General features: G+C 32.8%; 1 protein-coding gene across 1 annotated transcript; it reads right to left on the bottom strand.

The window, feature by feature from the left end:
- Nucleotides 1–5,148: 5,148 nt before the first annotated feature.
- On the bottom strand, nucleotides 5,149–12,447 carry LOC127721222 (heat shock 70 kDa protein 12A-like). Its single transcript, XM_052227901.1, has 5 exons — nucleotides 12,301–12,447; nucleotides 9,629–9,947; nucleotides 8,587–8,805; nucleotides 7,710–7,848; nucleotides 5,149–6,525 (listed from the first exon to the last, which is right to left on the bottom strand). The coding sequence occupies exons 2-5, from the start codon at nucleotides 9,935–9,937 to the stop codon at nucleotides 5,444–5,446; spliced, it is 1,749 nt and encodes a 582-aa protein (XP_052083861.1). The 5' UTR covers nucleotides 9,938–9,947; nucleotides 12,301–12,447; the 3' UTR covers nucleotides 5,149–5,443.
- Nucleotides 12,448–12,959: the final 512 nt, after the last annotated feature.

Genomic DNA, 12,959 nt, shown 5'->3' with positions numbered 1-12,959 from the left:
CTTATACTATCCTGGATTTGTACCAAACTTGGACAGAAGCTTGTTTATGATTAAAAGCTAGTATCTAGAAGGAAATTTTTTGTTAAAATTTTGTACCTGTTTATCTGTAATTTACTTATTAATGGACTTAGTTTTTCTTCCAGTTAACATTACATACAGTCTGAAGTTAAATTTTTAGATTTATAGACTATCCTGGATTTTTACCAAACTTGGACAGAAGCTTCTTAAAATAAAAAAAAAATAGTATTGAGAGGAATATTTTTATTGATGTTTTCCTCATTTTTGTTGAGCCTGCGATTTACAGCAAAAGTAGGCGAGACACTGGGTTCCGCGGAACCCTTACGATTTTTTTTTTTATCTGAACACGATTTTTTCATTAAATATTAAAGGGTGTCTTTTACATGGTAAAATTACACTACTGTCTTATGGTATATGTATGTAAATTCTTTTAAACCAGATGTATTCATAAGCACATGTCCAAAGTCCGAAGCATGTTGTTTAGTGGTTGTCTTTTTTTGGTGCAGTTCATATTTGCTTTTTGTTTCTGGTTTGAAGTTAAATTAGATCTGTTTGTTTTTTCCTGTTTAAATTGTTTTATAACAGTGTTTTAGGGCCCTCGGTAGGATGCTGTCCAATGTGAGCCAAGCTTCTGTGTTGAAGGCTGAACTATAACCTATAATTGGTAATTTTGACTACACTGTGTTTTGATGGAGAGTTGTCTTCCTACCACATTTAAAAAGATATTCCCTGACATTTGACAAATCCATTAGAATAATCGAGATACTGAAATTGAACTGAAGTTGCCTAGTAGGTTTCTTTCATTGACCCGGCTATCCTTTTTCTCTCTTGCTGGATAGTTTTATACTGGTCATTTGGGGGCACTGTGTAGCCTACTGATCAGTGAGATGGCTCAAAATCTTCTTACACTATTTTACATTTTCGTACGTAAAACCGAAAATTCATCATCTGATCGTCTTTATGAAATAATAATTATTTATTTTTATTTTGACGAACATTTTGAAGAGCATTAATTACTACAGACCGAACATATAGTTAGATAATCTGTTCCCTGACCAAGATAACTATAAATAGAAATTAATTTTTCTTATATCTCTGCCTGCATCTGTCATCACTCGGTGTCTATTAATTAATAGACATTTGATAAGGAAATAACGTTGCAATATTTAAACAAAGAAAATTGCAATTTTAAAGAAAATAAAAAATATTCAAGGACGTATATCAATTTAGATTATATACGTCCTTGGTCTATCCTAGACGTAAAATTTCAATAAAGTGCAAGAAAGACTTCATTTTAATTTCAGTATTGTCTTTTAGTTAGTCCCACAAGGACGTTGAGGTATGAAAATTATGAAATAGTCTGCTTCGTACATTATTTACATTTTCCCTAGACTCGGAATCTTAAGTGAAATGCTAGTAATACTTCTTTTATAGATTTTAGTTTTAACAAATCTCGTTTTGAATATAAATCGCATTGTTTACGTGAAATCTTATCTCATATCTAAACACAGCTGGTTTCAACGTTTGACTCTAATTAGAATAACTATGCGTAAATGTAAGGTAAATATTAGCAGCTTGTAATTGCGTGCAAGGAAGTATTCAAATGCTTATTAAAGTAGCTTGCGTCATAATAAATTTCGCATCATATGTAACATATCTCTATAGCAACTTTAAGATGCTAATGATTCATCAGGTCAAATAATTAGCTATTGCGCATGTATATGAAAGGTGGCCATAGAAAGAAACAGATGTATTCCGAATAACATCCGGTGTTCCGAAAGACTACGGACATCGTCCAATATATACCCTCAGGGGTTTACGCAAATAGTTTCTAACAATCGAATATCTTCGTGGTTTAAACCTGTTATCTACCTGCTGTATGTTTGAAGTGGCTCTTCCTCCCATAATATAGGTAGACCTGTTCATTAGATTATAAGGCGACTCGGTGGCCGAGTGGTCTAAGTAGTAAAACTAGTACAAACACTTAACTCTTTGATTTTTTCTTTGTATTCAGTGTAAGCTTTTTATAATTTTGAATGTATGAGCTGAATGGTTGATTAGAAAGAGAATGAATATATTAATAGGGATATGATGTTTTTCTATAGAAAATGATATATATATGTATATGAGTATACACAAGTTGATAAGGGAGCTACCATTTGATTTTTATGGGGGGGGGGGGGGGGGGCTAGGATAAAAAAATTTGTCCTGCCTATTTATTTTTCCCTCTATTCGGTCTTGCCTTTTTATTTTTCACTCTATTCGGTCCTGCCTTTTTTTTTTTTTAGTTTATCCTGACTTTTTTTTGACATAAATTGTCATCCTGCCTATTTTTTTTGCAAATAATCTCATCCTGCCTTTTTTTTTACTCAAAACTCCTGTCCTGCCTATTTTTTTCAAATTTCGTCCTAGCCCCCCATAATCAAATGGTAGCTCCCTAATCAGACAATCATGTTCGTGACAAATATTTCACGCAATATATAGCTAATATTTCAAATATGAATCTTTTCAGAGAAAAGACAATAACTAATGACAATTTTTTTCATTTTTGTGTAATTGAAACTGTGATATGTATATACAAATTGTGAATATAATAAAGATAAAAAAAAAAGTAGCCAAGCTACTGTATCACTAGCCTGCCAACACTGAGGTTGTGAGTTCGAATCCCGCACGGGGTAGGTGCATTCGACTCCAATCTTAATTGACTAGGATTGTCCATTTTCCTACCGAAGGTCGGTGGGTCTCTCCGGGCACTCCAGCTTCATCCACCAATAAAAACTGACCGCCACGATATAGCACAATAGTGTTTAAAGTGGCATTGAACACCAATCAATCAAGCAATCAATTATATTATATTTTTTCGACAAGAAGTGCCAATGTTGTCAGAAAATGAACGTTATGTTTGTTTAAAACTTTGTAATTTCTTAAAAGCTAAGTTCAAAGTATTAAATAAAAAAAAAGATTTGATGGCACAAAAAATACCAATATATTACAAAACCAATGTTAAAGAATATCAACCACGGAGATTTGGATAGATGTTTAACACCAACGACAGGAATGTGTGTGCTGTACAGCATTATGGTTATTTATTCACCTATATTCATAAACATATTGAATTTATTTTAAATGAAATATACATAACAAAAAAAAGTGACATCAAATGAAATAGAGAGGACAAACAAACGTCCAGAAAACAAAACACCACCAACTAAAGATTGCGCATCACAAAGTAGTGGAATAATTTTGCATCGCTGGTGACATAACATAACACGACTTGTTCTTGTAATGTGTAGCACGGCGGCTTCGAATATTGGGGACAGAAACGTCATACTTTTCTGGAGCACACGATTTAAAAAAATCCACGCTGTGTAAGATTTTGAATATGCGAGTTGCTATATAATAAAAAGGGACATCAAAAAGATAGTCAAATCAATCTATGTTACTTAAGTATCTTTGTCTTAACGAGATGGAAAATTCGTTTTTTTTTTTAATGATTTCTTTATTTATCAACACAGACTTTAAGTAAGGTATGTTATAAATCATGTCTACTACTACTTAGATACTATCGGAGACTAGCAGTTATCAGCAGCGGTATTGCCAATAAAAAAGGAGTTTCCATTTTTAGCACTTTTAGCGAAGTTCCGTAGTTGCGATAATTTTGTAACCCCCCCCTTTTTTCAGTTGTATGATTATTTTTTCTTCCACTTTAACAAACGAACAAATAAAACACTTCCAAGTATATTTCGACAGTATTCCTCAATAGTCTCTTTCCTTCTGCCTCTTTTTAATATCTTTTCATGATTATGTCCGATCCCTCTTTTTCGAGAAATTGCGTATTTTTTTATCTACAAAAACTCATGAAAGATACTAGGACGGATGGATAAATGGCTGTTTAACGTTTAGAGGCAAATTAAATGTACATTCAGGACGGGCACATGATAATATAATATGAATATAAACCCTGCTCTTTGTACTAGATCGACACTCGCAGCAAGATTTTTAACGTACAAGTTCACAAGGTAATAGTCCGCAGGAACACATGTCACCCAAACCGGACACATTATTCTGACTCCTAGTCGACCTTTTTTGCTCTTACTCCTAAATGCTGCGTGCTTAGCGGATAAGCAGCAATTCCAAGCGTTTGGTTTGACCTGGCTGGGGTTCGAACCCATATCCTCCCGCAACCAAGGCAAGCACGCTATCATGATACCACAGATGCAGTCAAAGATACTAAGCTTATAATCTATAAATTTGTAAAACATTTGGTGTGGGTGTGATTAATATTTTTTGTATTCTGACTTTTGCAATGACATAGTATATATCAGAAATGGCGCTTTTTAATGTTAAGTTTAGCTGTGTCTCTATCAAACATATCTGCATATTGATTGTCACCCTATTCGCCTTACAGTGTGTCTGTCTATCCAATACCGAATTGTGTCAGTTTTTACTGAACTCGTATTAGATTTGAAAACTCCTTTTGTCTTTTGTCTACAGAATTATATATGATTTTACCAATTTAAATGTCCATTGTTTTGGACGATTTCTCAACTCTAAAAAATTTGAAGATTTTGATGAAATACCTACTTTAGTTTACACAAGAAAAGAGAGAACCCTGACACAGTTTCGCAGAACATGTGCAGTTGTGCATTCCAAAGTTTTGAGCATATCATATAACTTAAAATGAAAATAGCACTTGATTAATTCCGTGTGTCCGAAGCACTTTTCTGGATTTATCTTCATCAGCAACGTTCATATCAAAACAAAAGCCAAGAATGTTTAAACCTAAAAAGTAAAAGAACAAAAATATCGAACTCCAAGAGAAATTCAAATCGAAAAGTCCTTTATGAAATTGCAAAATTAAAAGCTCAAACACATCACAGGATGAAATATTTGTCCTGCATTTTTTTTTTGTTGTAATCTCTGTCCTGCCTTTTTATTTTTCACTCCTGACTTTTTTTACATAAATTGTCATCCTGCCTTTTTTTGCCAAGTTGCTCATCCTGCCTTTTTTTTTTACTCAAAACTCCTGTCCTGCCTTTTTTCAAATTTCATCCTAGCCCCCCTATAAAAATCAAATGGTAGCTCCCTTAGGTCATAAAACGCCAAAATAATAACCATAAACAGTCATGATTAATTTGGAAGAAAATGTCCTATATTCTGAATAATGTTAAAAATGTTTATTACTAAATACATCTTTATATATCTGAACCTAGCCATCACAGTTTATAAGAATGTCACATATCAGTTTATAATTGTTTATCATTTATATTACAAATAACTATTTACATTTTGTAGATAGGTTTGAAAAATACTCATGAAGACTGCTTCAACGACACCTGACTTTATACTTTTCCTCTAAAACCTGGTTAGGATTTATCTATCTGCACATACTCCAATTCGATCATGCATGACTTATCAATTGAATTTACAGAAAATCAATGTTTTCTTCTGTAATCTGTCCAGAGTGTTTGTCCCTGTAACGTACAGTGATTTCAGTACCCCCTGTTTCTAAGTCAATGAAGCCTTCGGTAGTTTCTGGCCATTGTCCATTCGGAGGATAAACAGTGATTTTCCCCCTTAAGGAGCATCCCGAATCTGTAATGAAATTAGGATCCTCATCCTTTGATACGTAAACTTCGATGATTTTCGGTTGTTTTCTTATGTTTTTAGATTTATGGAGATCTTGTAACTCCAGTGTTCGTGTTTGTCCAAGTTTCACAACTTCATTTACAGTAAACAGTTTATTGAAACTTTTATCTACACGCAGAATACCGTCAATTTTAAAAGTGTGTGTGTTTGTTTCTCCTTCTGGTACGTATGGTCGATGAAGTGTGAGGCCTAATGTTTCCCGACAAACCCTACCAGTAACTATACCTGGACGATGACCAAATATTACTGATCCTTTGAGCACAGACATTGAAGTTCCAGGGGGTGACACAATTGGTTTTATTACAGGAAAAGCGTTGATAATCGCGTCTCGAATAATAAGAGCGTCGGCAAAACCACCGACTAATATCATCGCAGACGGCCATGCACACCCTCTTTTCATGAATGTCTCATTGATATGATTGATGATTTCTGTAACACAATCGTGGAAAAATTTCTTGAATATCTCTACATCAATACACAACTTGTCTCCAATTATTTTTACTTTACCATCAAGCCTTTTCCTTAGTTCATTTGCAATATCTTTTTCTCGTCTTCTTTTATAAATTTCCACAATTTCTACGCCAATTCTTATTCCAATTACTTCTCGCGTACCCGCAGCTGATAGGGTCTTCTTTTGTAACTCAAAGTCTCCTTTCAACTCCATCCACTGGGAAAGATGGTTCATTTTGAATTCTTCCATTACATCATTACCAAATACCTGAGCCAGGAAGTTTTCAAAATTCTTATTGACCTGGTTACCTCCCCATGCCCCTCCTGTAACTCTGTACACGTGCTCTATATAGGTTAATTGTTCTTCCTTTTTTATAACTTTGATAACTGTGATATCAACCGTACCTCCTGAAATATGGAGAAAAGACGCACGATTTTATCTTAAAATACAAGTATACTTATTAAGTCATGGAGAAGACTTCATAAGTATGATTTACTTGAGTCTCATCCATTATGATTATATTTAGCAAATAAAATATTTTAAACTAAACTAAACAAAGGTCGAGATGTGATCCTGACATGATGTGGCACCCACGTTATTTTCAACTTGGTTGAAAGCGGTCAACTGTAAGTTTTGTTTTAAAAAAATGTTCTGAAAACAGAATTTTATTTCAACTTATTTAACCCACCAGATTAGTAACATATTTACATAGTCAACCAGACATAATTTTAAAGCACATGATTTTTTTTTACTGCAAATACGAAGGCTTCTATCCTTACTTGTCCTTTACATGGTCTTACATGAGGGTCTGGATGGAGGGGGGTTCCTTTATTTCTTTATTCTTTTATTTTTAGACTTTATATCGTATGTCTATATGCTGTATTTATTTTGACCATCGTTCTTTATGATGGTTGATTGATTTGTTAAACGTCACTTTCAGCATTATCGTGATATTTCGTGGTGATCAATTTCTACTGGTTGAGGAAACCGGAGTGTCCGAGGAGAACAACCGATCTTCGGTAGGAAAACTCTGAAGTTTTGTCAATTAAGATTGGTGTCGAGCGCGGGATTCGAACTCACAACCTAAGTGTTGACAGGCTTGTGATACAGTGGTACGACTACTTAGACCACTCGGCCACCAATGCCCCTCATCTATTCTTTATATTATAACACCCCATTAATCGCTATTATTTATATTTTTGCCTATCTATCTTTATTGTTATGCCCTTTATACTGCACTTTTTGTCCACTATTCTCTATTTTGTTAACCCCATCCAAACACTCTAACAGTACTGCGCTTCCACCTAAACAAGTTAAATGCTTGAAAGTTGTACGGTAAGAAAAAATACTACAATAAGCGTAGTAGAATATCTATATGCAACGATTATCGTATGATTGGGATATCTGTTTTAGTGTTTTTGGAATATCCAACATTTTCGATGAATATAAGAAATAAAGAAATGATAACAAAAAAAAAACGTTCACAATATGTTAATTCGAGATAATATGAAATAAATTATGCTCTAGAAAAGATGCTTAGTCAGTTAAATTATTAAGTTTGTTCATGAACTTTAAGATTTGCTACACTTACCGCCAAGGTCTACAATCATCAGTCTCCGTCCTACTTCGAAATACTTTGCAATGCCTTGGTCCGCAGGTAACAAACTGCAGTACAGAGCAGCTGCCTCGGGTTCATAGGCAAGTATCATCATTGAACTTTCAATGCCTGCCTAGAAAGAAACATACCCACGTGTATTAGCTTAAGATTTCAGCAAGAAAGATGATAAGAATTTTATATAAAGAGGTGTCTATGATTCATTCCAGACAGAAACATACAAGACCTTATGTGAGCTAAAGAGCACATTCTGACATAACTTTTGAAGGTCATTTATTTTCATCTTCCAAACAGCTAACTTGAGACAAATCTAACAAAGTAGTTCCCATTGATCTACATACTTCACTTCATTTCATACTTTAAAAGAGGGAAGACGATAGCAAGGAAGGAAAAATATATGACACCATGACAAAATAAAAAACTTTGAAATACATTCCACAAAACACTACACAGAAAACTAAAGATTTTGCAACACGAACCAAACATCATGGGGAACACAGGTGTTCTGGAAAGGATGAGCATTCCTTTCCACTAATGACCCCCGAAATACTGCTCATGGCAAATAAAAGTCCATGGTTAATTGATGAAAAGAGAATGTGACTTGCAGATTTCATTATCAGAATTTAACATACAATTCTGACTTATAAAAAAGCACAGTTTCAAATTTTGTTCAGGTGACTTAAATAGCTTTTTCTCAAGATAACGTTGTCTTTTCTTGCATAGTATAAATCAATAGAAACCTTCAAAAACCGCGGAATAAAAAGTTCTCATAATCAAATATCGCACCAAAATTTTTATTGAGATAAACATGCGCAATGTTTAATGACTTGTCAACCAGTACAAGTATACTTACCATTTCAGAGCAAACACGCATGAACTGCTTAGCAGCATCGGTCCAAATAGCAGGAACAGTAATAACAAAAAGGATATCTTTAATTTTGGTATCTAAATTTTTGTTGGTAAATATCTCCAGAAAGTGGTCTTTCAGGTATTTTATGGATTCAACAAACACTTTTTTGGCAAGCAACGTTTTTCCTGTTATGTCTTGAATTTTCATTCCCAAAGAAATTTCCTAATAAGATAAAACTAATTTGAATCAATAACTAGCAGCTCATATAATCATTGATGCATTTATTTTTATCACTCTAATTTACAAAGACTAAATAGACTACAATAAAGGAACTATAACTTCTTCATTGTGTGAGGAGTTATGTGTCCAAAAGAGCCGATAATATAGGAATATCCACATCCGATCAACTTTGCCTGAAAAGAGTTCGATTTTCATGGAAGATTCCATTTAAGTTTTAATTTAACTTTTTGTCTGTAATGCATTTGGTGTTGCTGGGATATCTATGGTATTATGACAGATGCAGTAACAACTTCGTAGCTAATGTTAATTAATTGAAATAGGAAGTTGATATATCATGACATTCTGGGCATTTTTTTACTATCAGATTAACTCTTTTTATGGCGGTTTTCAAGATCTATATAAGACAATCAAATAAATGCATTTTACACCGATTTTGAATTTTTTGATTTTTATTTTGTTAATTATTAAGATTTCTTCAGTTGTTATATTTGTTGATTGACAGGAAAATTCCGTCTTCATTTCATCAATTGTGAGACTAATTACCGAATTTGTATTTGCCATGTGCAACACGACGGTTGCTTATAGTGGAGCAGGATCTGTTAGTTTACACTACCAGAACACCTAAGATCACGCCTGTTATGTTATTGACTCTTGTTACTTTGTCTTTTCGTTTTCTTTTTTTTTTGTCTGTTTTTTCGTCAATTTGAGATTTTTTGGCACTTTGGTATATTTTGTCTCTTTTTATACTCACACAATTTTACCATATTTAGTTTAACAGAACTGACATGGTACACTTAATAAATACCCTGTTATGAAGTTGCATCTTGAAATCTTGTACGAAATAGTACTTAACAGCTTTCTCTGGATCAATCAATAACAGTTGTTTGTAATTGTTCTGTGCTCTGTACCCAAACGAGTTAAACGACTGATCGGGATTCAGAAGCAATACCGATGGTGCTTTCATTTCATCATTAAAAACACCTTCTGATATCCAGCTATTGGTACTGATCTTAAGTGGATTATCTTTAAATTCGGACCGAAATGAGAAGGCATATCCAGAAAAGGTTGTCCTTAAATCGATTGCAGTAACAACAATCCAGTCTTTTTCAGCCATTCTTATAAACCTTAAGTAAAATAAAAAATGAAAACAAATGATTTCAAAAGAACTATTTTGCAAAATAATATTAATGTTCATTCCAGGGGAAAAGTGTACCGCAAAATGATCGTATTCCGATGAGCTCTTCAACTGTCCCCTCTAATTGCATGAGTTCACAGTAAACGACAAAATCCATAAAGACTCAAACGAACAACACTTGATATATATTTAAGCAACACCTGAAAATCTTACCGATATACTCTCGATAAACAACGATATACTCTCGATAAACAACGATATACTCTCGATAAACAACGATATACTCTCGATAAACAATCCCGATAATACTAAATGAAATTAACATCCTCAACTCATTCTGAATAATCAAAAATAAATGACAACATATCCCGTTTTTAGACATGGATATAAGAATAATAATTTTCATACCAAAATTTATGATAAAACTTTTTCTTTCCTATTGTCAATGTTTCTTTTAATGATGGCAGTATTCTGTTTGCTCCTTCTCGGTGTATATAATGCTGGATATGTCAACATTTTTTACAAAATAAATTCATTAGATAAGGGACTGTGCCAACGAGACAACTTTTCGCCCCCCAAAAAAAACAAACCAAAGGACAAGCAGGTCACTGTGGGACCTTTAACAATTAGCAAAATAATACTGCACAGTAAACTTTAACAGTCCCAGGGATGACAAAATGTTTAAGAACTCAAAAGGCAAAACCCAAAACAATTATGAAAGACAGCAACTAACGACAACCACTGGACAGGCACATAACGAATGTAGCGATATTAAACATAAGAACAAATTAAACAAAAAGTGACAAAGGCTTGACAAATTAGATTGACACTAGTGACAAACACCCAGCAAAAATAAATGAACATATGGAATTATGGAATATGGAAGTGTACTCCAATATATAAAATAAACATCTCTGCAAGCTTGTTGTTTAGATATAAACAAGAAACGACAATGGCGGAAAACAATTTCTGTTGATTTTTCGTGTGAAATATATGTGAAGAAAACTGAAACTTTAACTGCAAGAAAAATATGATACAAAAATCAAGAATTTAAAAACTTTCCAATGATTGTCTCAAGGCTGCATGTTTTAAAAGTTTGAAAAAAGGCTGATGGAAAGAAAACAAAATGATTATATATCTAACTTAACAATTATATTTTGAAATAGATTTTCCCCACTATGTATAATAATTAAGATATAACTGAATTCTTTACTATTTAAATCGAATAATCAAATAACCATTTATTCTGTGTTCCATAAAATTTTACAACCACAAGTTTAAAATATATTATTTACTTTTTAAATGGGTGATGGTTATCAAAGGCGCAATCAAAGAGGAACGAAACAGGGGTCAAATTATTTATCAATCTCATAAAATCAAACGAAACCAAAAGACACTTGGTGACGTGAGAATTCAACAGGATCAATAAGGATCGATACAAGAATCAATTTATATATCACTCGTATATATAAAATCTATAATTTTAGAAATTATAATCTGCACAGAACTTTTGTACAAGTAATCAATATTTTGTGAACCTCTTAACATAATGGTGAAAAAACAGACAGACTGTATAATTTGTACGCAATTACATCTTATACAGATTGCTTAAAAAAACCCTCATAAGACATCACTACAAAAATTAATATAATAAAAATACCTGTTGTTAATTCAATTATTGAAGAAGAAAAAAAATGTCAATGCATCTTTTCAATCGATTTAAAATGACTGTTCTTCACTAGTTCCCTCTTATACTTACATTATAAGTAAATTAAAATCGATAAACTTTTTTTTTGGCACAGTATCAAGTAAGAATAACAAGTAAATAACGTTCACCTCTTATAAGCAAATGTTTTTTGGTTTAATTAACGTCTGGATTTCTTTTTTAATAAAAAGGAAATAGATACTTGAAATACTTCAGACTTTTATATCTGTATAATTCATTGAAAATAAAGATACGGAGATGTGGTATGATTGCCAATGAGACAATTATCCATCAAAGTTCAAATGAAGAGGATGTAAGCAATTATAGGTAACTCCATTTTAATGCAGATATTATGCATAATGCATGGTCATGCATGTCAAATATAAAATAAATACAAAAGGCACACAAATATATTACTAATATATGAAATGTAATCTTCATTTTTTGGGCTTTGTATATTTTTTTCTCTGAATGTTCATGTTGGATTTCATGAAATAAGTTATTGTGTCAGAGAATAGCAGACATAGCAATGGTTGTTTTCATACGTTACTGGAAGTTTTTCTTCCGATTCATCCTGAAGTAAAACCAAAAGATGAACGGTAAAAATGTCAAATGATTGATATTATATAAACTTTACCTTTCATTTTCTCCGTACCTTTTCCATATTAGTGTCTCTTCTCATAAAATAAAACGCTGAGGGAATTAAACTGATGAAGTATAAGAAATAAAGTTTATATTCTAAGAAAATACAAATATTTTATAACCTTATACATCCATTTTGAAATTTAATTCCCCAAAGATTATCTATTTAAACCTTCCAAGGGAGATAATATTTTTCTCTGATTATTTTCTTTCTTGTTGATATTTATTTTCTAATATTTTATATTATCGCATTATTATACTTCATACATTTCTTTTTCATTCATTCTTCAAGTTGGTGTTTAAAATTTGTTTATTACATAGTTTAAACATTAAACAAATTTAGCATAATAGCGATCTGAGTGTATTATTCAATGAATGATTGTTGGTTGCTTAACGTCCATTGGTAAATATTTCATGCATGTTTAGGACGATAACAATTAAATTACCATAAATTAACAATAGTAGGCCCTGTAATCATAAAGGTCGGGGAAATTTGGACTGACACTTGAAAATGAGGGTATATTGGATAGGGACATATATTTTGCCTTGCAACAGGCCACCCACGGAACCCTCAAAGAGTTGCTGAAAAGGTTCTTAACGTGCAGAGCGTGTGTCACTCCCGTTACACGAGGCATCGGATTCAACGTCTTCATT

This window comes from Mytilus californianus, unplaced genomic scaffold, assembly GCF_021869535.1.
Source record: "Mytilus californianus isolate M0D057914Y unplaced genomic scaffold, xbMytCali1.0.p SCAF_12, whole genome shotgun sequence".
Lineage (NCBI taxonomy): Eukaryota > Metazoa > Mollusca > Bivalvia > Mytilida > Mytilidae > Mytilus > Mytilus californianus.
The sequence above is the reverse complement of the archived record's forward strand: the minus strand, read 5'-3'. Positions and strand labels throughout refer to the sequence as shown.